At 38.2% G+C, this 24,722-nt stretch overlaps 1 protein-coding gene across 4 annotated transcripts in view; it reads left to right on the top strand.

The window, feature by feature from the left end:
- Positions 1-24,722, top strand: part of sik2b (salt-inducible kinase 2b) — a 41,322-nt gene that overhangs the window by 9,237 nt on the left and 7,363 nt on the right. For 2 of the 4 annotated variants that reach the window (XM_089121264.1, XM_089121265.1), the window contains exons 4-12: positions 8,694-8,855; positions 13,140-13,264; positions 13,741-13,864; positions 17,422-17,642; positions 17,747-17,899; positions 18,006-18,164; positions 22,390-22,621; positions 23,160-23,444; positions 24,475-24,599. In XM_089121264.1, the coding sequence (XP_088977390.1) occupies positions 8,694-8,855; positions 13,140-13,264; positions 13,741-13,864; positions 17,422-17,642; positions 17,747-17,899; positions 18,006-18,164; positions 22,390-22,621; positions 23,160-23,444; positions 24,475-24,599 (1,586 nt within the window). Of the gene's footprint in view, positions 1-8,693; positions 8,856-13,139; positions 13,265-13,740; positions 13,865-17,421; positions 17,643-17,746; positions 17,900-18,005; positions 18,165-22,389; positions 22,622-23,159; positions 23,445-24,474; positions 24,636-24,722 lie in introns of all 4 variants that reach the window. The other 2 variants (XM_089121262.1, XM_089121263.1) reach the window with 1 other exon arrangement.

Genomic DNA, 24,722 nt, shown 5'->3' on the forward strand with positions numbered 1-24,722 from the left:
CTAATTCTATTATAATAATACTTTTTCTTTTTGACTTTATTCAACATTGTAACAAAGTTTCTTAATTTACGATATTTACCCCATTCTCTTTCACTACCTGATTTTACAGCATCTGCCTTAGCTCTATCTCTCTCAATCATATGTGTTTTTAATTCCTGATCCAACCACGGAGACACAAAATTCCGCACATTAAACTTCTTAATTGGTGCAAATTTATTTACAATGGGGAGTAATACATTATCAAACTCACCCAAAGCAAGATCCGGATCTTCTTTTCGTAAAACTTCAGACCAGTCCACCCCTCTTACTTCATTACAATAATTGTTTTCATTAAAGTTTTTAAAAACTCTCTTGAAAACAATTTTCTGACCCGTTTTTGGTATTTTTGTTTTCCTTCCAATAACAATAAGGTTGTGATCACTACAACCCACTGGAATGGAAGCTACACTGGAACACAGCTCAGAAATATTTGTAAATATCAGATCAATACAAGTTGCAGATATAACTCCATCCCCTCTTCTACATATTCTAGTAGGCTTCTTAACTACTTGTGATAAATTACATGTATTCGCTAGAGAAAGTAGTCTCGCCTTAAGTGGACAGTCTCTCACACTCCAATCTATGTTAAAGTCTCCTAAAAAAAACAATTCATAATTTGTATCACATACTTTGTCCAGCATTTTACATATATTATCCAAGTACAATATGGTAGCACTTGGGGGTCTATAGCAACATCCCATCAATATTGATTTTATATAAGGAAGTTTTATTTCCAGCCACAAAACTTCCACCTCTTTACATCCTAGATCACTTCTAATTTTAACTGGTATATGCTCTTGACAATAAACGGCTACCCCACCTCCCTTGATTGCACCTCTATCCAGTCTAAACAAATTATAACCTTCTATTTTCAATACATCACTATTTATTTCTGAACTCAGGTGTGTTTCTGATATTGCAAGCATATGTAATTTATATTCAGTCAATATCTCAGCAACATCAACAACTTTATTACGTAAACTACAAATATTCAAATGACCCAACCTCAATCCCTTTTGTGGTAATATTGGACCATACATCCTACTTCAGTGGGCTATCAGTTAACCAACATAACATTGCATTAAAAATAAAGCCGTCTTCTACACAAAGTCCCATCAACACATAACACAAACACTCCCCCCTACCCATTTCCCTCCCACTCACCATACATCCATTCAACCACACCACAATCACACCCACACACACATACACACACACAACCAACATAATATCCCAATAAAAATGTAATATACTTAACGCCATCTCCAACTAATCAAAAATTCAATGTCTCTGTGTGACTTTCATGAAACTATTGTAACCCATAGTCCTCTTACGGTTTAGTTCATTTCAGATGTTTGTCCACAGCTTCCCAGTAAGCTTCCGCCTTCTGATGATCCGTGAATTTCCGCGTCTCATTTCCATGGGTAATGATTAAAGTGGCTGGATGAATAATTCCATGTTTTACACCAGCAGCTCTGAGTTTTTCCCTTATTTCGCCGAATTTTGCCCTCCGCTTGGCCATATCTGTCGTTAGATCAGGGAAGAACTGAAGCCTTGTCTCCCCATATCTAAATATACGTTCCTTTTTAGCCAGCACCAATATCTCTTCCTTTGCCATGTAACGTTGCATCCTCATAATCATTGTTTTGTTCGCAGGGCCAACGCGGTGGGCAATTTCAACCACAGGCTCAGTCCCAATCTTCCCTTTAAACAACTCCTTCACCAGATTGTTCATGTAGGCTGTCGGATTCCCTTTTTCCACACCGACCGGCAAACCATGTACTCTTAAATTGAATTTCCGACTATACGCCTCCAGTCGTTCCACTTTATCACGAAATTCAATGTTCTCTTTGTACAATTGTTTTACATCCATATCGCATTTCTCCATATTCTCCTCCAGTACAGAAACACGCTCATTCATGGAACCCAGACCTTTCTCCACGTCATCCAGTTTCCGACCACATTCCTCCATTTGTACTTTAAGAGAATTCAATTGTGGTTGAAGTGTGGTCAGCACTACAGCAATTTCCTCCTTCATAATCGAGCGGATCAACTCCGACAGTTCTTGTTTATCAACTCCAGTCATAACTCTTATCGGGGTTACTTGTTCCTGTGCGTTCAACTTTATCTTTGACTTTGACCTTGTATTCCGTTTGTTCTGTTCGCTCCTGGCAGAGTTTTCCACATTCATTTCTTCCAGACAACCTTTATGATCCTCACTCTATCATCTTTACCGATCATTCCGATCATTGAGTCAGTTAGGTAACTTAGATCAACCGAATCTTTGAAAATATCTGATATGAAAAGAACATAGCCTTGTGGGAAGTGGCTCATGGTTCTTTTTCAATACTGTTCCACTCTTTCATATCACTTCCTGTCACTGCTTCTAATGCCGTATCATAGGAAAAATGGAAGAAATATCATTTTAAATGAACAGTTTGTTCACAAATCGGACATTGCGGTTTCTCTTATGAACATGCCAATGAACAGAAGTAGGACAAAAGTCCTACAAAACTATTATAGGATGTTTAGAAGACTTTAGAAAACAGGGAAGGAGTTATATAGATCACTTTATGATATTGTTTAGTGTAGCCATGGCCTACGACCCGCTATAAATCAGAACCGGACCGTTTTTGCTCCAAACACATGATCGGCAACCGGTTTTTAGTTTTATTTTGGCCGAATTCTATTCCGGACTTGCACACAAACTGCATTGCAATAATTTCCCAAAATGCAATTTGTGTGGAAATATTAAGAAATCTGTAAACAGGACGTTAACACATGCCAGAGACGGGACTCTGAAGACAGACGCAAAGAGGAGAACGCAGACGCGCCAGCAGAGAAAATACTGTTCCAGATACTGCAAGCTTACAGTTCGTGATGCTTGAAATCTAGGAAGAAAAAAAATATAATATATAAATATCGAATTGGGGGGGTTAAATGAATGTACCATAAAATTTCAAATAATAGCCCGGGTTTCCCCCCCCCCCCCCAAATCGTCGAAATGCACCGGTTTGTATTTGAGACGGGTGTCTATATGAGACCGGCCTTTATAATTTAGTGTTGTTAATTGAGTCTCTAATCTCTGAAAATCTCCAAATGCTTCACGTTAAACTGCAGTTTTCCAACCGTTTACCATCGTGTCAATTGATTTGATTAATATGCGCGAGGGAGAGGGAGCAAGACAGTGTTGTTTGAAGACGGCCGGACATGTCCGGGAAAAAGGTAGATGGTAACCCCTTCTACTCTGTAGCTTAGCTTACAAAAAAAGATGGCTGACACTATATGTACATTCTGTGAGTGAGATCCCACCCTCTATGGGTGGGTTAAAAACATGCGGGACTGTCCCTACTACTGACTGTTGTCTTTAGCCTCTGACCAAAAAATCCTCAGATAACGCAAAATGACGATTTTTGCGTCATCCGAGGATATTTTCCAGACAAAAAATACATAAATCTCTCATCTCAGGGGGATATGAGGGTGGAAAGCATGGTAATTTGAAAATACGGCAGGTTTTCTACTAAAAAACAGGTTCTCTACAAAGCTTAAAGCTGCCGTCGGCAACATTTTTTTTTTTGGTCCTATTCAGTGAAATCGAGTAATCCGACAGAACAACATAAAAGTGAACTGATTGTCATTGTTTTCCTCTTACCTCTGTATAAAGTAGTGTTTATAAGAAACAGCTGTTGTTCCATAAGCCCAACCTACTGTCAGAGAGTGAATTTGTTTTCATTCAATCTGTCTGCTGTTTTAGTTTAGTCAATTTCAAAAATATTTAGACCATTCTGTTTTTGTTCTAGATCAAAAACAACTGCTCATGCTACATGAATGTAGCATCTTTGTTTAGATTGTGATTAAAATGACGTGGTTTGTCTGTTAGAGATAATAATCAGCAAATAGTGATTGTCACCACTGTAGTGATTCATATTTATTATATTGAAGAGTAGGCAGAATCCTGTTCATGCAGAAGAGGGTGATATGGGTTTGGAACAACATGGATGTAAATGATTGCAGAATTTTAATTTTTAGTTGAACTATTTAAAAATCCCTTGTTGGTGACTTTTGAATGTGCATTAAGAGTAGACTACGTCACTTGCACTGACTGATCCTTTTGACTTTGTAGCAGCAGTTGCTGTTTACCACCTGTGAAAACTCACACAATCCTCACACATTATTCTTACGTAACAGTGTCTGTTTCACAGTACATGGCAATGTGATATGAAGAAACCTACCTATGAAGCTACCAAGAAATTATTCCTACCCTAAGGATTCAGAATTTTTTTACGTGCATTTAGAGTTTTGATAGCCTCTCCTACTTCTTTGCTTCGTAGACAGAGTCTGGAATGGCATAATAGAGAAGTGTTTTCTCTCTCGCTAGGAGGCGCTTGTCTGATGTTTAAAATCAGATAAGTTTATAAAAATCAGATAAGTTTATTTATGACATATGTTATGCGCCTTCACAGTCGCATCGAACCACAGACATGGCTGTAAACGACTTTTGAAAATTATGCGAAGTTAAATTACGCATCCACAGTACAATCATGGCCTCTAAACTTATTTTTGCCTGAGTGAAACAAGAAAATATTTGTAGCCAACTCTCTAATTTATGATTAGATCTTTTAAACACAGTGCTTTGTTCCTCTAGCCTAGTAATACCAGACTCTGCTACAGTACTTCACTTTACTTCGTAGACGGACGTAACCAACGGTAACAATTGATAAATTAAACTTTTCCCAAAACCAGTCGGGAGTAGGGCCACAACATCACCTTCATTTAAAAGGTTTATCAAACGCTCTTCTTGTTCTGGCTTCAGTTTGAAAAACCCCGAAATGTTCTCCATGTTTTCCTTAACATCCCGTGTCTCGTTTCCCATTCAATTTCTCTAACCTACAATATAAAACTCGGTGCTTAGCATCTACTTCTGTTCGTTGATTGGCCGGCCGTCCGAAGGCCGCTGGAAAACTGAAAGATAGGCTGCTATCTCAGAATGACTACAGGAGCGAAATGAAATTAGCGGCTAGAGTTTTGATGCGCTTTACAGGAAATATCCTGTATGTGTGTGTGTGTATATATATATATATATAATAATACTATATAATATAGCCCCACCCAAAGCTAAATCCTATTGGTCCAAAACTATATATTCAACATCAATATTCAACAAATATATTCACATTGGCTGTTGTTCTGCATTGTGCAACACGCTTAACAAATTACTTAACACTACTTTCTTTGGATACATGTTGTTTTTTTATAAACTTATTTGTCATGACAGTTCTGCTTGTCCAGCCACCAATCAGTACGTTGTACCAGCAAAGTGCTTTATTACTAGACAACAAACAGACATTTAGCGTGATGCTAAATCCATCTCGCGGTTGTGGTGTACGTTGTGTGGTGGACACCATGACCCTGGTGTTGGATGTGACAACAGCGTCTGTTTTGAAAGCGATATAAAGAGGAATGTCGTGGCTGAAGCAAACCAAATGACTTGTTCCTGCCCAAGTGTGCTACAGGGTGAGATAACATCCAAAACTCCCACAGAGACTTGAAATGAGATTGCAGAGGTCAAGCAAATAAAAGAACTAAAAACACATAAAATGATCTGTCAACATAGCATGACAAATACTTGCATGACAGTTTTTGTAGAGATTACCCTATAGTTACTGGTGGTACTGAGAGGCCATGTTGTCCAGCTTTAGTGATTCTCTGATTGATATAATATAAATATAATTTAATATACAATATACAATATAATTATGCAAATTATTTACAGCATGTTCCATTCCTATAAAGACAAAGTTATGAAAGAAACATTTTTTTTTTGCTTGCATCCCACAAAACGGAAACCCATTAGTGATTAGTTCACACTAAACCTAAGCTATCCTAACATAACACAGGCACTCACTTCCATCAGATAATCTTCACAGGGATAAAAGAGAGGAGAGAGATAGAGCAGCATTTGGTGTTGTGTGAAGTGCTGGGTTCGATCCCCTGTGGTGGAGCTTAGCAGTGCAGAAGCCCACCACGAGAGCCTGTCTGCTCCACCAGCACCGCAGATCAGTGCCGAAGCTTTAGAGGGACCTGGAAACTGGGTCAACTTCGAATAAGCAGGAGCTGCAAAACGCACAGGCAAAGCAGGAGAGAGAGGAAAAGCTAAGGGACATTGATTTGAATTTTGGAAGTGGAGAGGAGAAATGTAGGCCATGCATATTTTAGAAAAATACAGAGCTGTAGAAAAGGTTATTTTTCAACATGGGAGCTGATCAGTCTTGACACCCGTGTCCTTAGCGTCCCAATCCCTGCCTTTTACCCTCAATATGTGTAGTATGGGTAATAGGCTCTATTCCTAATCTGTCAATTTTAGGTTTTAGCATTAGTAATTGTGGTATAGGAAAATTCATAAATAGTATACTTTTGTTTCAAGACCAGAAGAAATGTATTTTTATGTTGTAAAAAGTCTAATTTGGTTTAATATTTGTGCAGAAATCCACTCACCGTAGTAGTAATACCACAGTATTATTATATATGTAGTTAGTATGACCTCATTAATTGAGAGACTGTTTGAAATCTTTTTTTAAAGAAGTTTATAGATTTTTTTTATATTTAAAAAAACGTCACACAGCAAAAGAAAGATGGCGAAAAGCTTAAAGATGGTAAAAAGCTTAAAATAAATGGAAATCTAAGTAAAGAAGAATTAGAAAATATCATGGTAATCTTCTTTGAGTTTTTTTCTAAATATTTTAAACCTATATGGCATGCAGACTATGAAATATTCGATTTTTATTATTAAAATACCTTGTTTATTAAACTAACACGTTGTTGTGATTATTAAAATATTTTTAGATATTTTATTTCAGTGAATTAAAGATGTTGAACCTTATATTCCCTATCTGTAAGTGACAATACTGCTAGGACAAGGTTCAGCTAGTTCATGTTATAAAACCCCTAGTAGTACACAAGTCCTTCAGATAATGCTCTTGCTGGGAAGAGGAAATGCTTTTTCTCCTCTTCGTGTGCCTCTTCAGTTAGTCAGTCCATGCAACTGTGGTGTGACTGCTGCTCTGGTTTGTAAAGATCAGTGGAGAGAAAATTCAGTTGTACAACTTATAAAGTTGAAGCAACTTTTATTAGGTCAGCTGGCCAACTCAGGCTCTTTCAGGTCTGTCTTGTTCATGCTAATCAGAAGAAGAGAAATACAAGGATATCAAGCACCAATGTACCTGGTATGCTGGCACCAGACTGATATTGTGTTCTGTTGGCCAAAGTCCACAGTTTTAGTGGGGTTGATTACAGACGGTTGAGGGGTATAGAGCAGAGTGTATGTACACCTTATCTCGGAGTAGATTCCCACCGGCCAGTTGACATAAATATGAGACATTCCTATGTCAGGTGTGCTTTTTGATTAGCAACATACTCCTAAAAAATTCTTTTTAAACGGATCACAATTTCAGAATGTTGCATCTGTTATCTAATTGGTTTGCTCAATGAATTTTACATTTGGTATTACTGTAAAGGTATTATTATTGTAGTAAAATTACAATGTATATAATAAATTAGATATATTATTAGGTTACACGTAATTTTAAGGTGACGTACAGTATTTACATTGTAATTAATGAGTTTCTGAACTACATGTACTTACAATAGAATTACGGTTAGGGTTTGGTTACTTGTATGCACAATTTACTGTTATTACTTTAGTCAGTGCATGTAGTAATATCTAACTACGCCCTCTTAAAATAAAATGGTTCCATATTATTATATCATTATTAATAGTATTATATTATTATAAGTATATTATACAAATATCATATATCATTAATTATGTGTGTGTATATAATATATATATATGAACATAATATATATATATATATATATTATGTTCATATATAATATATATATATGAACATAATATATATATATATATATATATATATATATATATATGAACCCTTTACAAATTCAATAAGTTAGTAGTTAGTAGCTAATATGCATTCTTTGCACAAAATAAATTCATTAAAATGCATGCATCACACAGCAAATTCATGAAATAAATAGGCTTAGCCTATTTAAATGACGTGTGGACACAATGTGGCTTTTTTTAGTTTCGCATGTTTTTCTTCTCTATTCTTTAGACTAGGTTATACAAGGTAATTCTGCAATCATTAATAATTCTGTTTTTGATAATTGTTTTTGCCCCTGCTATTAGAAAAACAACTTATGCAGAGAATGACACCTTAAACATGTTGCCATGTACACACAGTCACTCTGCCAACCCATAATCCCAGGGCGAGTATGGAATGGAATGTGTGAGGACTGTAGGTTTGGCCACGGGCCAAGGCCCAGGGGCTGACCCAGCACTCTAGGGTGTGGTGACCACATGATTACACCATCCAGGGGATGTTTACCCTACTCACACACCACAGAGTCTCCTTATTGTGGCTCATCAATCTCTGCCACTAGCCACACCACACCACCAGAGCCTTTCCCGGTACAACGTGTGGTCAGGGTTTTCAAATTATTATTATTTTTTTTGGTTTTTTTGTCCAGTCACATTTTATTATAACCCATATTACACTACAGTACCCATGCAGAATGTTTAATTGATTGTGTATTTTGTGATCTTTAGTTAACCCCACTTCCTCTTTATTTAGACTACCTAGCCAAGCATGGACGGCTGAGCGAACCAGAGGCACGACGCAAGTTCTGGCAAATTCTGTCTGCTGTTGAGTACTGCCACAATCGTAACATCGTTCACCGGGACTTAAAGGCGGAGAACCTACTATTAGACGGACACATGAACATCAAGATTGCTGGTAATAGTTCATTGTTACACTATCCAAAATGTGGGTTTGGAACATTACTAGTCAGATGCATAATGTCTGTGTTTGTGTATATATGTGTATATATATATATATATATATATATATATATATATATATATATATATATATATATATATATATTTCAATTTCAATTTAAAAACACTTTATTTGTCCCCAAGGGGCAATTAATGAGGCCACATATAGTAACGAAAACATTATACATTATAACATCCTACATTAGATAAATAACACAGTGTACATGAGATACATAATGAATACCTAATATATATATTAAAATAAAAAAATAATAATAATTATATAATTTTATTTTTTTAACCACTATAATCAATTATATTTTACTATATAATGTATAATTTTATACAATATAATAAATGCACAAATTAAATATAGTACATTTAGTTTTGTAGCACCACAAAACAGCTGAAATTTTTCATCCAATGGTTTGGTACTTTTTTGGGGGGAGTTTTCCTTGCCGTAACAAAAATGTCACCTACATATTTGTTAGTTAATTATAGTTAATTATAGGGTGTGATGGACAGTTTATATAATCAAAGCTGTAATGCTCAGGATGATGACTCAGGTACTGCTCAGTTGGCAAAGCTATGACTTGCATCAAGAGGACACAGGTGCATTCTGTGATGAGCCATACGTGCAGACCAAGGTTCATTTGCAATTTGCAATATAAAGTGAGCCAGACGCTGAGTATCGCAGCTATCCAAGGCTCTCTGTGAAAGGAGAGCTTCCCACACACATGTACACACAATCACATATTCAAACACTCAGTTTTCCTGACACCTCAACCTGCTTTCTGCCCAAGCTCCACTGTCATGATGGTAGATTGTGATGTTTTGTACAACAAGTAATGCAGTGGCCAGTCACAGAGGGGTGTCCCACAAGGTTTTGTTAAAGGTCCTTTTTCCTTTAGCCCTCACACTGATGCACAGTCAGCCTCTTAGAAGATGGCCAGGGCTGGGTCACTCAAAGAAAGGTCATCGGCCTTTTATGTTCCACTTCAAACATTTTTTTACCCGTGTCATCATGACTAAAAAAAAGAGGTTTTGATAAAGCAGAAGACACTCTAATCTTTTAACCATGAAAACCGATACTGTAGATACACTGAGCAATATATACATTTCACTTCACAGTGTTTTTGCATTGTGATTTATATGACAGATTAAAATCTCAATGCTTGAAGCAAGAAAAGATCTGTTTTTCTGTTAATTTGTGTTGAATGAGAAAACCTGTGGGAGTGGGAGACTTTCTGGGGTTGGCCAATGATTGGGAAACCGGATAAAAAATGGTTAGGATTGGATCCCTAGAGACCTTTACACAATCAACCTCCAGCACAAATCCAATGCACAGTGTGTTACACATCCACTGCTTAACGAAATTATGAGAGCCAGAGCTATTGACCTCAAAAAAAGCTTTTATTTAAAGTAACAAAAAGATTGGGTCTGCCTGCCTGTAAATATGGCACTAGCCACTGTTTTCCAAGCTGCAGGAGTTAAGCTCTGGGGCCGGATGATATTGAGTGATTCCTGTATTGAATGTTGAGGCTCACTCCTGCAATGTCTGCCGCTGTACTGCCTAGAGCATTGACGTCAATTCCTTCTGCTCAGCATTCAACTCATGAAGTGGGTCAGCTCAACTGATATGGACTCATACCGGCTTCTTACATCAGTCACAGTGTAATGTAACCACAGCTGCTTTTTATCTCTCCTTAAGGTTCTCATTTTCATTTTATGAGGTCTCTGAAGCTCAGATTGTAGACAAACTCTCAATACTCACCGGAATTTGAATTAAATCAGATGATTTGACATCCTACACAGTAAAAAATGACATTTTTATAAATGCAAGGTTATATATAATTATTGTATATAATTGTATTATACACACACACACACACACACACACACACACACCTGCATACACGTACATTAAGACTGTTTGCTGTGTTAGATAATTATAAGGGTGGACTTAGTAATTCAGGGTGATTTTATCATAATACAATTATGATTGTTTTTTTCTCCCGGTTTTAAGTTAGATCTGTTATTCTGTTTATAAGCTTATTTGTTATAAACAACATACTCGGGTTTGTGCTTTTGTATTTGCACAATGTTTTGAACAAATACTGACTTGTAATCTATGCAAAGGAACTTTGACCATTATACACAAGCAGTATCAGATTTTTCTTAGAGCCACATTTGAAGCCATATTTGGCCATCTTGCACCACTGTCTTAGATTTCTGGCAGTTTTGGCCATTGTATCTAATCTCAGAGCACTTTATAAAGCTTTTCCAGCCCATTAAAGCAAGGGTGAGGTGGTGATGACGGTTTCTGTCTACAAGGTTTGCACAGCATGATCCACTAAGCCCTGTTACAGTTGCTGCTCAGCCTGTGTGATGGCTTAGCATCCTTCTATTCCTTCATTAAATGTTGTCAGCATACCTGGTTAAACAAATTTGTCAGTAGACGTAGTGTGGTATCATGTCAACTTAGTCGCTTAGAAAATTTAAGTGATCTTATGTAGTGCAGTCTGATTTTCTGGTCATTCAGACAGTGTTCCAGCTTGTTAGGCAAAGTGTAAATCAAATCACAGAATCATGTTTTGTTCCTTTCATCAAGAAATTGTTTGAGTTCAGTTTTTGTTTCTGTGTTGATGTATTTCCTATTGAAAGAGGAAGTTCATATGCAACATTTTAAAGGGCTTGCCGCTTTTACAAAATAGGCACTAGGTATTAGTTAAGTCACAGCCATGAACATAATTTACTATTTTCTAGTTAAACTGATATATTCCTTCTAGATGGCATTTGATTGGACAAAAATCTGTGTAGTGCAGAATGAGTCATCTGTTTCTAATGCTGTAAATGCTTTACCTAATTTTCACCTGTATCTAGATGATCTCATAACACACATGGGCTAAGTCACAAAACTCTATTTTTGATTTAATGGGATCTAAAAATATATTTTAAAAAATCCTGTCTGACTGTACTACGGGCAATTTACACTCTTACAGCAAAGTTTGTGTGGGAATGAATTTTTTTTTTTTGGGTAATAGCCACTCAGTAAGTACAACACTAATATTAGTCATCGAAGTAGAAAGAAGTGGGCAGCAAAAGCATAATTCTGTGAGCTTTGAGGATGTGTGGACTCGGAGGAAATGTGTTTTTGGCTTAGGATATTGGAGAAGGATGTTTTTGCAGTGTCTGTATTGTCAGGGGCATGGGTAATTTTAAGGCAAACTTTGCACCTCTGGTTCATCAGTAAACGTAATCTGCAAAGAAATTATGATATGTAGTTGGAATGATATTATATTTCTCAACTCTTGACAATTGATGACAAATGATCCACACACTTACAGGATACATTATTTACCTTTTTTCCACACTTGCCAAATTCAGGTAAAATGAGAACATTTAACCGCCATTAACATTCTTTGTCATGAAACTGTATTTGCCATTAGTTTTATGAATAAATGTATTTTATTCATATGTCAAGTCAAGTATATTTATATAGAGCTTTTCACAATATAGATTGCGTCAAAGCAGCTTCACGGTATCAATCAAAACATATTAATAACAATGTTCGTTTCTTTGTGGAAAAATATCCATTAAGAATTTTATCCACTAAGAAAAATATCCATATAAGAATTTTAAATTTGTAATTTCTAGTCCTGGTAAAGTTATGAAAATGTGCTATTCAATATAGTCCCAAATCTAGGAAATCACCTAGTCTTAATCTGCATTACTATTTGTACTCATTGTGAATATGCAGGCCACACAAAGTAATTAATTTTTTTTTTATCACTTTTACTGACGACATGCTACCCGGCAACATAGGATTCTTTTCATTGTGCTAAGCTAAGCTAGCGGTGGCGCTGCCAGACTAAGACATATCTAAATTTAAGACCTATCTAAATGTAGGGGAAATTGAATAACCTCGATTTCAAAAAAAGGTAGAGTGTTATTTTAAATTGAAAACAGCTATTTTAAATTGTAATCATATTTTACCAAAAAAATTAAATAAGTTAGAAAATAAGCTACAGATATCTCTTTTAGTGAGTTTAGTCTCTATTAAATGCTTTTTTTAAACACACCAGTCATGATTAACTAGAAAACAAGTTCAACGGTCACTTGGTGTGGGAACCTTGATAGTACAATCAATATTGAGCACAGCCACGGGTATAGCCAAGCCTGTCAGTTTCGTTCTTATTTGACTGTTCTCTCTCTTCTTTTTTTTTTTCCTTTTTTGCAGATTTTGGCTTTGGAAATTTCTTCCAGTCGGGAAAGCCCCTGGCCACATGGTGTGGGAGTCCTCCATATGCAGCCCCGGAGGTGTTTGAGGGGCAGCAGTATGAGGGACCTCAGCTAGACATCTGGGTAATACCACTCTGCACTGTCAATGTATCCGTGCATGTTCACACTGCAGTGTGTTTGACAGTAAATGATTAGTGAGTCAGCTGACCGTTGTTTGTGTTACCACCTATGCAACCTTTGAGAACTCGACTGACGTCAAAGGGTAAACCAAACACCCTGCGGTTCATGTGAGAGATAGAGATCAGATCATGTGAAATCTCTCTTGCTCGCTTTTTTACTGCCATTAAAGGAAGAGTTCACCCAAAAATTGGAAGTCAGTTACTCACCCTCAAGTCGTTTTCAAACCCATTTGGCTTTTTAACTAGGTGACATTTTCACATACAAATTCTCACTTTGTGTTCCACAAAATACAAAGTTATACAGGTTTGGGACGACATGAGGGGAAGTAAGTAATGCCACATGCCACCTGTACATTTGCACATTATAATCTTGTTTTTCACCATTGAGCTGACGCTGTGTGTGTGTGTGTGTTCCTGCAGAGTATGGGGGTGGTTCTGTACGTGCTGGTGTGTGGTGCCCTGCCCTTTGATGGGCCCTCTCTCCCCGTCCTGAGGCAGCGTGTTCTGGAAGGCCGTTTCCGTATCCCTTACTTCATGACAGAAGGTGAGACACTCTCCTAGTGCACGAAGCCGCCACCAGGAGAGGTAGTTGGCGGCAGTGGTGTTTTTTTTTTTTTTTTTTTTTTTTGTCATGAAATTCAAGCCTGGTCAATTAAAATATTCCATAAGTGCTTGGCTACAGTTTGTGTGTGTCTGGACTGGATAAAGAGGAATGGCTCTAACTGCTCAGAGACATTGAGCAGTGGAACATATCCCTTTGAAATTAGTTATGAGGGTCCACTTGTAAACTAGTCGTCATAGTCTATTAGTGAGATTGACTGGTAGGGTTGCACTGATATTACAATTCTGGTTGATGCCAATAAGCCAATTAATTATTTACATTCTATTGATGATAAACCAGGAATTACTGTTTTTGTCCAAATATACCCAATACATTTTTTTTTTAAATGTGACCCATGTCACATTTGTTAATGTGAGCCATGAAGGGCAGAATTGTGTTTGAGTAAAAAAGAAAGGAGAGCAAGAAAAGAAAGAGATAAAGTGATCGGGCAAAGTTTGAGAAGCTAGAAAGTTCAGACTATTCTGATGGCAGGGAGCCAGTTCATGCCAGACTCTGAGAGGGAGGGGTGGTCCGCTTTTGACTTAAGTCATAATGTCACATTTGTTCATTTTTCAAAAGCTTTGCTCACTGTGATTAAGCACGGATCAGGTAACCTGAGGAAGAGCAAACACATGTTAACCTGCCTGTCTTTCCAGGATGGCCCCTGATTTGGGGGGAGGGGGCCGGTAGTAGGGGGGGCAGTTGACTTTGTTCAAGACATTTAAACAATTAAGCCACTTTAAGAATGTTAGCCTAAAACTCATGTCCTTGCGGGTCCCCAAAAGAAACTGTTACCCACCAAAATGAGAACAGTATGTGGGTTTCCTTTACATTTTTTTTTTCTCAAATGCTCTCATCACACAGGATTTCACCCCACCTCAGTCTGCTCTCAGCCAAGACTGCTTGCACACACCACACACAACATGCTTCACACTACGTCAAACATTGAATACAGCATACGCACCGTTGGGAAAGATTACGAGAGCCTAGTGTGCTATACAGGGAACTTTGGCTTATTTCTCAGTGAAGGAAAAGTACTTTTCCAGAATTATCCTGGTAGCTTTAATGAGAACACAAGATGACATGGAACATTCAGGAACTTGCACAGTAATGACATTATCTTCTAGGGCATGTAGGACAAGTTCTCTGCCCTTTGATACTTTGAGGTGAAATAAAAGTATGATTGACGAAGATGTACCTTTTACTATACTAATTAGGAGAATGTGTTTTTTAGAGAGATGTCACTAGGGAGAATTTTAGAATTTCTATCACAAGTACATTTGAAAGTCTTTTAAAAAAAAAATCTTGTTTTTTTTTTTTTTTAAATTAAGATTATTATTATTTGTGGCAAGAAGGGTGGGGCTGAGAGCCGTGAGAGAGACCAGTGGCGGGATTTTAATAATGAGCGTCACATGTGCACCCTACCAGCCTTAAATATCACAAAAGAGATACTGAACCATAAGAGGAGGAGCAAAGACAGTGAAGAACAAAAGAGACATAACGTTACTGTTTATTTATATGTGTGCGGCAGTCGTCCATGAGGGGCTGACACTTTTTCTTTCGTTTTGTTTTGGTATAATTAAAGTGTTTGAATGTTCGCCAGTTCCCGCCTTCTTCCCTGAACAACATACCGTGTTAAATTTATTGTTTTATTATTTTATTCTTCCTTGTTATTGCCTTTAAAATAGTCTTCTGTGCTGACTTATCAAAACCAAGGCTATATCTTTGAATTTACTCCTGGGTTAATAACTAAAAATTAAAACCATAAAAAAACTAGCTTATGCTGCACTCACGCTATGTCATAAACGTAGTTTTGAGATGTCAACCCATGATATTCATACTTAGAGCTGTTCACGTCCTCGGACTTGGAATTATGCATTTCTGTGGCAACACTATCAATACTTAAATTAAATGTTGCAGTCAGGTGGTACAAGTCAAAGCTCTAAGTTGTTTACGGTCATTATAATTGTCATGTTATGTACTTTGAGAGATGAGGCAATTTAACGCCGTCTCTTTGTCTGCAGACTGTTCTGGCAGGATGTGTTCATGTGTTTTGAAGGAGGCGTGGCTTTAGAAAGCGCTCTAAAGGGAGGGTGGGATCTTATGCTTTCAAAGCTAGCTTGCTATTGCTAGCATTTTCGAAATTGCCTACCCTACCTTTAAGTGACTGAACGCCACTAGGTGGGCCTATGGTGTGATATAAAACTATTATTTCAACAACTGTTGAAATTTTCAGTGAATAAAAACTACAATTTTGTCTATCCCTTCCACAAACCTATTTTTTACTTTCTAAAAAGCTTACTATAGTGCCCGAGTCAAATGGACTACTTTAAGGATGATTTTTGATGCTAGACAGTTCCGGTTCCCAAGTAAATGACAGAATTCAAATTTTTAATTCATACAATTTGTCTTAAGTTTTGTCTTTAAAGCAAGTAGGGATTAAAAATCTATTAATATCAGTATAGAAATCTAGCTTAAATTGAATGGTCAGTAAAGTTAATGGTGAAAAATCTCAGATCAATTTGCATCTCAAGAACCATTCATCCTAAAATCAAGGTATAGCCAGTGTTCTTCACAGTTGTATTTATGCTTATGATTTCTACATGAATATATCAATAAGATTCACTGATTCTAAAATGAGGGAGCCGTCGGGAGGAGGATGTTTCCAACAAGCAGACTGTAGCCGTGCGACTCCCTCTCTTCGCTCTCGTGTCTCACAGGCTCTCCAGCAACCATAAATGCGACAGATTAACAGGATGAACAAGTCTCGAAAAAAATAGTCAGCAATGAGCAACAGGAGCATTAAGCACGCCCGCATCACCACCAGCCCTGTGACGTCAGTTTCATTCAGCCCAGCTGAGTCAGACGTGGTCAATAGTCAAGGACACAGGGACAGACCGAAGACCTTGTGCATTCTCGGATGACATAATGTAATTAAGGTTTGTGTTGGTCTGACAGTGCAGCATTTGTTGGACAGTTTTCTGCAGGGACTGTAGACAGATCTTTTCCTAAGCAGTGGAGGGTACAGGCTGCCACCATTGCTGAGTGTACGTATGTCTCAGATGCAGCAGTGTTTACTGTGAAGCAAACAAACTGTGACCTTTTCAGGTTGAGATTGTACAGAGCTTCTGTTCTCACTGCTGAGACAAGCACATAACTTTCTAACTGCTCCCACAATTATGATACTACTTGACCAATAATAATAATAATTTACTTATAACTGTTATCAGGATAAACAGTTCTTCTGCCAAGACTTTTCCCCCTACAACATGCACCACTGTCCGTGTAATGTTTATCTTTTGTGAAAGAATGTCTCAAAGAAAAGCATATCTTTTCAATATACATTTTTTTTGTAACACAATCACTGCGTTGTTATTATAGTATCTCTTTAAAAAAAATATATTACTGACCCCAAACTTTATAAAAAAAAAGTTCCCCATCAATTACTGGGCACAGGACGTGTCATGTTTATCTTTTTCATTTTCCTCTCTTATGTGCAGACTGTGAGCATCTGATCAGACGGATGTTGGTGTTAGACCCCTCTAAACGCCTGTCTATAGGACAAATAAAGGAGCACAAGTGGATGTTGATGGAGGTGCCTGTGCAGCGGCCGATGTTATATCAGCAGACTGCAGAGGGGGAGGCCGGTGTGGGAGAATACAGTGAACAGGTGCTCAGGTTGATGCACAGCCTAGGCATCGACCAGCACAAGACCATTGAGGTGAGAAATTACTCTGATTTTAAGAAATGAAATTACGTCCTTAATGTTCATACAAGCTTGACTAATGGCCCTTCTTTTTAATAATTTCTCCATATGTTCTGCAGTCTCTTCAGAATAAGAGTTACAATCATTTTGCTGCTATCTACTATTTGCTGGTTGAGAGGCTAAAGGCCCACCGCTGCAGTTTTCCAGTTGAGCCCCGACTCGACGCCCGCCAGAGACGCCCCAGTACGATTGCAGAGCAGACTGTCGTTAAGGTAAAACTCTTCAAATTCCCTCTAAAAATAAAATTGTTATCAGCAGTGCAAGTATGATGTTGGCCAAACTGTTGACTGTCTCCGTATTTGTTTCTCTTCACCGCAGACGAGCAACGCTGCTCCTCAGGTGAGCCTCCTGCCTCAGAACATGCGTCTCCTGCGATCCCCAGCTATGCCTCAAGCCTCTGCGGACTCCTTCACATTCCCACAGTCCACCTCTGCTACTGAGCACAGTTTCATGGAGGAGGAGGTTGGGACTCCCAAAGTGAGTGAGAAATGGATTAAATGTTCAATTATAGGGAAAGGAACCTTGTGTTTCTCTCTGTTGCTTGTTTAGGCCTTTGATTTTCCTATGAAAACTAGAGTTTTCACTGAAGAGTAGCAAATGTTTAAAATAAATAGGTAGGTAGTAGGGGTGTAACGATACCCTCATGTCACGATACGATACATATCACAATACTGAACTCGTGATACGATATTATTGCGATCCTCCAAGACATATGGTAAAAGGTTAACAAAAAATGTACTGTTGATTAAAACGCTAAATTTGATATTACATTGTAGGTTTAAATGAATAGGCTTGGACTTGTTGCTTGTAACCCAAGGACAATAGTGACACCAGAATAACAATATTCATGATTCTGTAGCTGAAAATACTGAGTTATTGTAGATGAATATGCTTGCATGCTTACACTGACATATAGATATATTTAAAATAATGTCAGCCACTTTTTACTGGTAACATCAGACATTTGGCATTCTCAGAACCCACAAATATTCCCCCATTGCATTATTATACATTATAATCAACATTATATATGCTAGTTCAATGTAGTACTAAAACACTAAAACTGTGAAAACTTCACACAGTAATTTTTATTTTTGGGGGGACTGTCGGTATTCACGATACGTATTGTTGCATTTTTGTATTGCGATATATTGTGGCACGATATATTGTTACACCCCTAGTAGGTAGGTAGCTAGCGGTAGATATAGTCACCTTTATTTATATAGCACTTCATATAATACGGATTTTCAAAGCAGCTTTACAATGAGAACAGAAAAATGATGTATTTCGGCTGTTGTTCAGCTGAAGTCAGTTCAGCGTTGATTCAGTTCCATTGTAAAGAAGATCATCAATTATTCAATTAGTTAATTTCATCTACAAAGCAGTTCTGCAGAAAACAGTGATGTCATCATCCAGCTCTGTTCAGTTCTCATACAGCAGCGTCAGTACAAGCTGCAGGGCTGTTGAGAGGCTGGTACAAACAGCTGTTGTTACAGAGGTGAGTCTGACTTCAGTATGCTGAGTGCTCTTACACTCCTTCCCTACATTGCTGTTAAGCAACGTTAGTCCTTCCAAGGTCAGGCAGTGGGCCTGGCTGTTTGCTCAGGCCTTCTCATCATGCCCGCTCCCCGAGGAGCTTTTGTTCAGAACCATCCTGACAGACGGCCAGATCGGCTGCCAGCTTGGCATACAGAACAGGAATAACAGCACAGGAGCCGACCAGCTCTGCCACTCGTAGCTACTTCACTCACTCGAGACCTAGTTATGCTGTCTTCATTTTTATCTGTCTCTTTGAGGAGGAGTAATCTGTTCTCTCATAGACTCTTCTTTCACTCACACTCGCACTGTTTTTATTGCATTCTGTGTCGATGAGGGAAAAACTGATGGTTTTTGGTAGCCTTAGTCATTTTTGTCATTATGGATCTGGTGGTGAGGTGAGACGTACACTGTGAGTGTTTCCCCTTGAGGCCGTCCACAGCTGTTTGGCTTACATAAGCGGGGTCAGACTGTAGACGTCTCTGGCAGTGAGACACATTGGACGTGACAGCTGTCCATTCGCTCCGGCTTAGTCATCCCACTCTTTCATAGACTGTGTTTCATTATTTTATCATCTTCGGAAATGTGGAGTAATTTAGCGTTCATGGCTTTAATACTGAACACTTTATTAGCTAATTCCTCTCTTTAACATTGTGTTTGATAAAAAATGTAAAAGAAAATCCTCTTATGGTTTACGTTTAGTTTTAGTAATTTTGTTACTTTAAGGTTAACTAAATTAACATAAAAATCTTTCTCTTGGAAATAAGTTTTACATTTTATTAAGTAAAAAAAATTTTTATGGTTGTAGTTTTAGGTAATGAGATTAACCCTGTTCAAGAATTGTTCAGGTCATAAAAGAAAAAATCTGTGAGCCCATATGATTGGAGGATAGATGGGAGAACTTTTTGTGACATCAGCAAAAAAGTCATTTTTCAGCATTGTGTTATAATAATAAAATAATAATAATGTATGTTTCCACACAGGTTTCTTAAACATGTCCCTGTGTGCTATTGGCTGAACAAACAGATAGCCCCGACTCAAACTTACTATTTGAGATTGTCAAAAAGCTATTGTCTTAACACTTTTTTGAGAAAGTGTGACCGAATTCAGTATTTTAGCATTGAAAACTCTTTCCAGTACGAGATCATCAAATCTGGAGCTTGATCTCAAAAAGTACAACACAACCACTGATGGGGAGGGGACCGCTGAGATTACATAATTTGTTCAGAGTCCGAATGATCACGTTAGTGTGTGAATAACAGAGCACAAAGATGGGCTGAAATGCAAAAAAAGAAGAAATAATAAAAAGAGGATCTGTGGCTGGTCTTTAACTGTATGTTGGGATAACAGCATTCCTAGCCCAGCATGCTGCAGGAAACTCAACTCATCCAGATGATCCATGTTGGTTTGAGTGTGTGTGTTTGATGGCATGTCTCTCTCAGTGTACTCTGTCTGCATGAGGCTCTGACAGCCCTCTCAGCCAAAACACACTTCCTGTCCCTGCATTCCAGACTTCCACCCCCTCCTCTTCAGCTCACTCATTCGTTTGAACGAAATGCAGGAGTGAAAGAGAGGGAGCAATAAAAAGAGGCAAAAAGGGAGAGACTGCAGAGCTTTTGTTTACTCTCACTAAGTCCCAAAATCATTAGGGAATGTGTTCATCAAGTTCTGCCTGTCGTACAGCACGTAAAAGTACATGTGCTTGGTGCTGACTGAGTGGAAATGTGCCTCAGGACTGTGGGTGACTTGTTAGGGCTGATTGGAGATTAGAACAAGTTTACAGGAAATACAGTGCTGGGAGGCATGTGGGTGAAATGTCTTATCTACAACACCAGTGTAATTGAGAGTTCATGCAAAGTAATAGAAAGAAACATCCTGAAAAGTTGTCATCTACCAAATATTTTAAAGGAATATATAAATTGCATATACACTAGTCAAGTTGCCATTATTTTTATAGCGCTTGATACAATTTTTCAGCTTTTCAGTAATAAGCAGGAATATAAAATAACTAATAATGCAAACTGAATCAAATATGAGATTCTAATTCTGCTGTAAAACAGCTATAGCTGATAATAGTGTCATTATTCAGCTCAAGTCGGTTTAGTGTTGAATGTACTAGACTTCCACTTCAGAGTAATAAAGAAACAACTTTCTCACAATTGGGCTTAATATATTTCGCATTTACATTTTATTTTTCATTTAAAAAAATTACCAGCCAGTTGCAATATCAAGGGAATATATTCAGGGAAGGCTTTCCATAATGCCTGCTACAGACTGTTGGATTTCATGGATGTAATAAACTTTTGTTGTTGACATGTATGTAGACTGTACAATGATGACACCTATTGAATTGTAGGCTACAACACAAGTTAGTATAGAAGAATAAAACATCATCAGCATACGCCTGTTGTAAACAAATATAACCAGATGAATCGCACTTTGGCAATTGTTGTTTTGATGTTCGATGAAAAAAAGAGGAGGAAGTGAAAGAGGAGAATATGGACACGGTCATGGCTAGGGAAAAGAGAACAACTTGCCTCAAGCATCATTTGCAAAATTGACAATGACATGCCAAGTAGTTTTTAAGTTTTAACACCATAATTAATACCAATGGTGGTATTAATACCAATACCACCATTTTATGTTGCATTTTGATTGGCTAGTCAGTTGACATAGGTCGCAGCTGTAAGATGTTGGACCACTGTTTAGGAGCCACGATCACAGAAATTACCACGATTGGTCATCTTTCATCTGGGACAGCACAAAATCCTACAATGTGTACCAGGTGTTAGATGTACCAACATGGCTGATGGCAGTAGCATCATTCAAATACTGTTCTTGGAGGCATTGAGAACAGATAATTGACTTGTGGTAAAATTTTCATTTTAATTGTAGCAATGCGACCGATAAGTGATAGTGGTAGGTTGGTCCAATGTTTTAAATTATCTCCAATTTTTTTTTTTTTAAAGTGGAATATACTTAAGATTATTCAACTCTGACAGTCTGGGGGAAATGTTGATACCCAAGTATGTAATGTTGCCAGTGTGGACTGGAAGAGATGGTTTAAATCACTTGTTTCACTAACCTCTCACTTCTACTGGAAAAATAAAACACCTCAAATACTGTTCGCCACATCTTATTTAGAGATCTTTACATTGTTTTCCAGGTCAACGGCTGCATGCTGGACCCCTTGCCCCCCGTGGCCGTTCGCAAATCCAGCGCCTCGTCCCCCAGCAACATGATGGAGATGTCTATAGACGAAGGCATCGAGACGGAGGAGCTGGACACTGAGGATGATCATACCCATGTCTTCAACGCCTATCAGACGGCCCGCTTTGGTCAGCGCAGACACACGCTGTCTGAGGTCACCAATCAGCCAGGAATCGTGACCAGTGGAGGTGGGTGTGGCTTAGGGCTAACCTAGGTTCAAACCCCTCTTCATTGTCAATAAATCAATTTGAATAAAAATAATCTACTATTTCAAAAGTACCCTTGTAGTTAATCATTTCTCATCTTTGATTACAAAAATTACATAATTAAATGATTTTTCTTCGACAAAAAATTCTTCATGCTTTAAAATAGCTTGAATGTAACTACACCCTTGCCTCATTTAGTAAATGCAGTTCTATTAGTATGCAAATTAGCTCTGCCTCCACTCACTCACACCAGCTCAGAGATCCACTCGTTGACGATCACACGTTGTCCCAATTGGTTACAAGGTAGTCTGTGGCGTCAGATTCACCAGCGATTTTAAACCGCGTTTTTGAGACAGTCTTATGCATTATGTTGACTTATGCATTTGCACATGGTTTGTCTTAATGGATATTAAAAACACCGCATAGACATATAAACCTCATTAAAAGTTTGATTTTCACCACAGGGGACTTAATATAAATAAAAAATATAAATGTGTGTCATTTCATTCTCTTTACCCAGGTAAACTGTTCAGCATGGGTCATAACCCCTCTCTGGGTAGCGTGGACACCGAGTATGACATGGGCTCTGGGCACAGTGACTTCAGTCTGCTTGAGGATGCGCCCTCTCTTAACGAGGTTGTCCTGGCCAACACACCCGTCACCCGCCTGACTCCGCCCTTCGTCAGCGCTCGTCCCGCTAACCCCACCATGCAAGCGCTGAGCACCCAGAGGAGAGAGACACACAACCGCTCTCCCATCAGCTTCCGCGAGGGCCGCAGGGCATCAGACACCTCACTCACACAAGGTGAGCAACATCCTGTGCTGTCCATGAGAATAAATAAACAAAATTCTTATTGTCCCTACACTTTTGTGTTTTATGAAATAATTAATAGATTTATTCAACAAAGACATTAAATTGATTTGAAGTGACAGTGAAGACTTTTATATTGTTACTAAAAACTTTTGATACATAGAGAATCCTGAAAAAAGCTACACAAAAGTCTCCAGTAAATTGAGCAGCACAACTGCTTTCAACATTGAAAATAACAAGAAATGTTTCTTGAGCATCAAATCAGCATATTAGTATGACTTCTGAAGGACCATGTGACATTTGAATTTGTTATGCTGATGATATAATTTCTAATAAATGTTTTTAAAAAATAAAACATACTAAAATATGAAGTAAACTAAAGTTTTTAAAAGTGGTCTCAGACGTCTGAACCGCACTGTGGTAAATGCATTAGACTAAAATATTTCTCTGCTCTTTCTTGTCTTCTCTTGCCCTTATTGTTATTTTCACACGCTCTCTCCCTGTTTCTCTTGTTTTCCTCCTCTAAATTCACCCCCACCCCCGTGTCAGATGATTCATTGAGTGAATCAGGGAACGCTTTGAAGATTAGGCCAACTCTGTCCTATTGAGTTCTCTCATCCTGTGGCCTGAATAATTACCCTTAATCACTTGAAAGCCTAAAATAACCAGAGAGTCCCTTTTTTCAAACCATCTACCCTCTTCCGTTTAGCTGCAGAGAAGTCAAGAGCCACTAAACAGCATTTTAATGTGCACTTGAACGATGAATAAAGCATTTGCACCCATGACTGAACATTTCTTGTCCTGAAATAGACTGATTAGCAACTTTAATAGAGGTCACATGGTAGAACCACACAGGAGCTGCCAGAGGTGGCGTGGGCTTGAGGGAATGTGTCACTTCCTCTGTTCTAACACTCCCATGTAAGAATTCATGATGACACAGGTGGTGGAATATCATCTGATGATGTGTAAATCATTTGGAAATAATAGTGCTATTATTCATAATCTTACTCCTCTCTCCATGTAGGCTTGGTGGCCTTTAGACAGCACCTACAGAATCTGGCACGGACCAAAGGTATCCTGGAGCTAAATAAGGTGTATGAGCAGATGGGCTCTGGAGAAACCCCTTCCCTGGGGCTGCTGAGCCCTCAGGTACATCCACATGGCTTATTGGACCCTGCACTACAGGTCAGTCCACCAGGGGAGCTACTAGAAAGAACAGATTTGAGCTGGCCTAAAATTGTTTTTGTAGTGTCTCTAATGCTGGTTTCAGAC

This window comes from Pimephales promelas, chromosome 16, assembly GCF_988280905.1.
Source record: "Pimephales promelas chromosome 16, fPimPro1.hap1.1, whole genome shotgun sequence".
In the NCBI taxonomy this organism is placed as follows: Eukaryota; Metazoa; Chordata; class Actinopteri; order Cypriniformes; family Leuciscidae; genus Pimephales; species Pimephales promelas.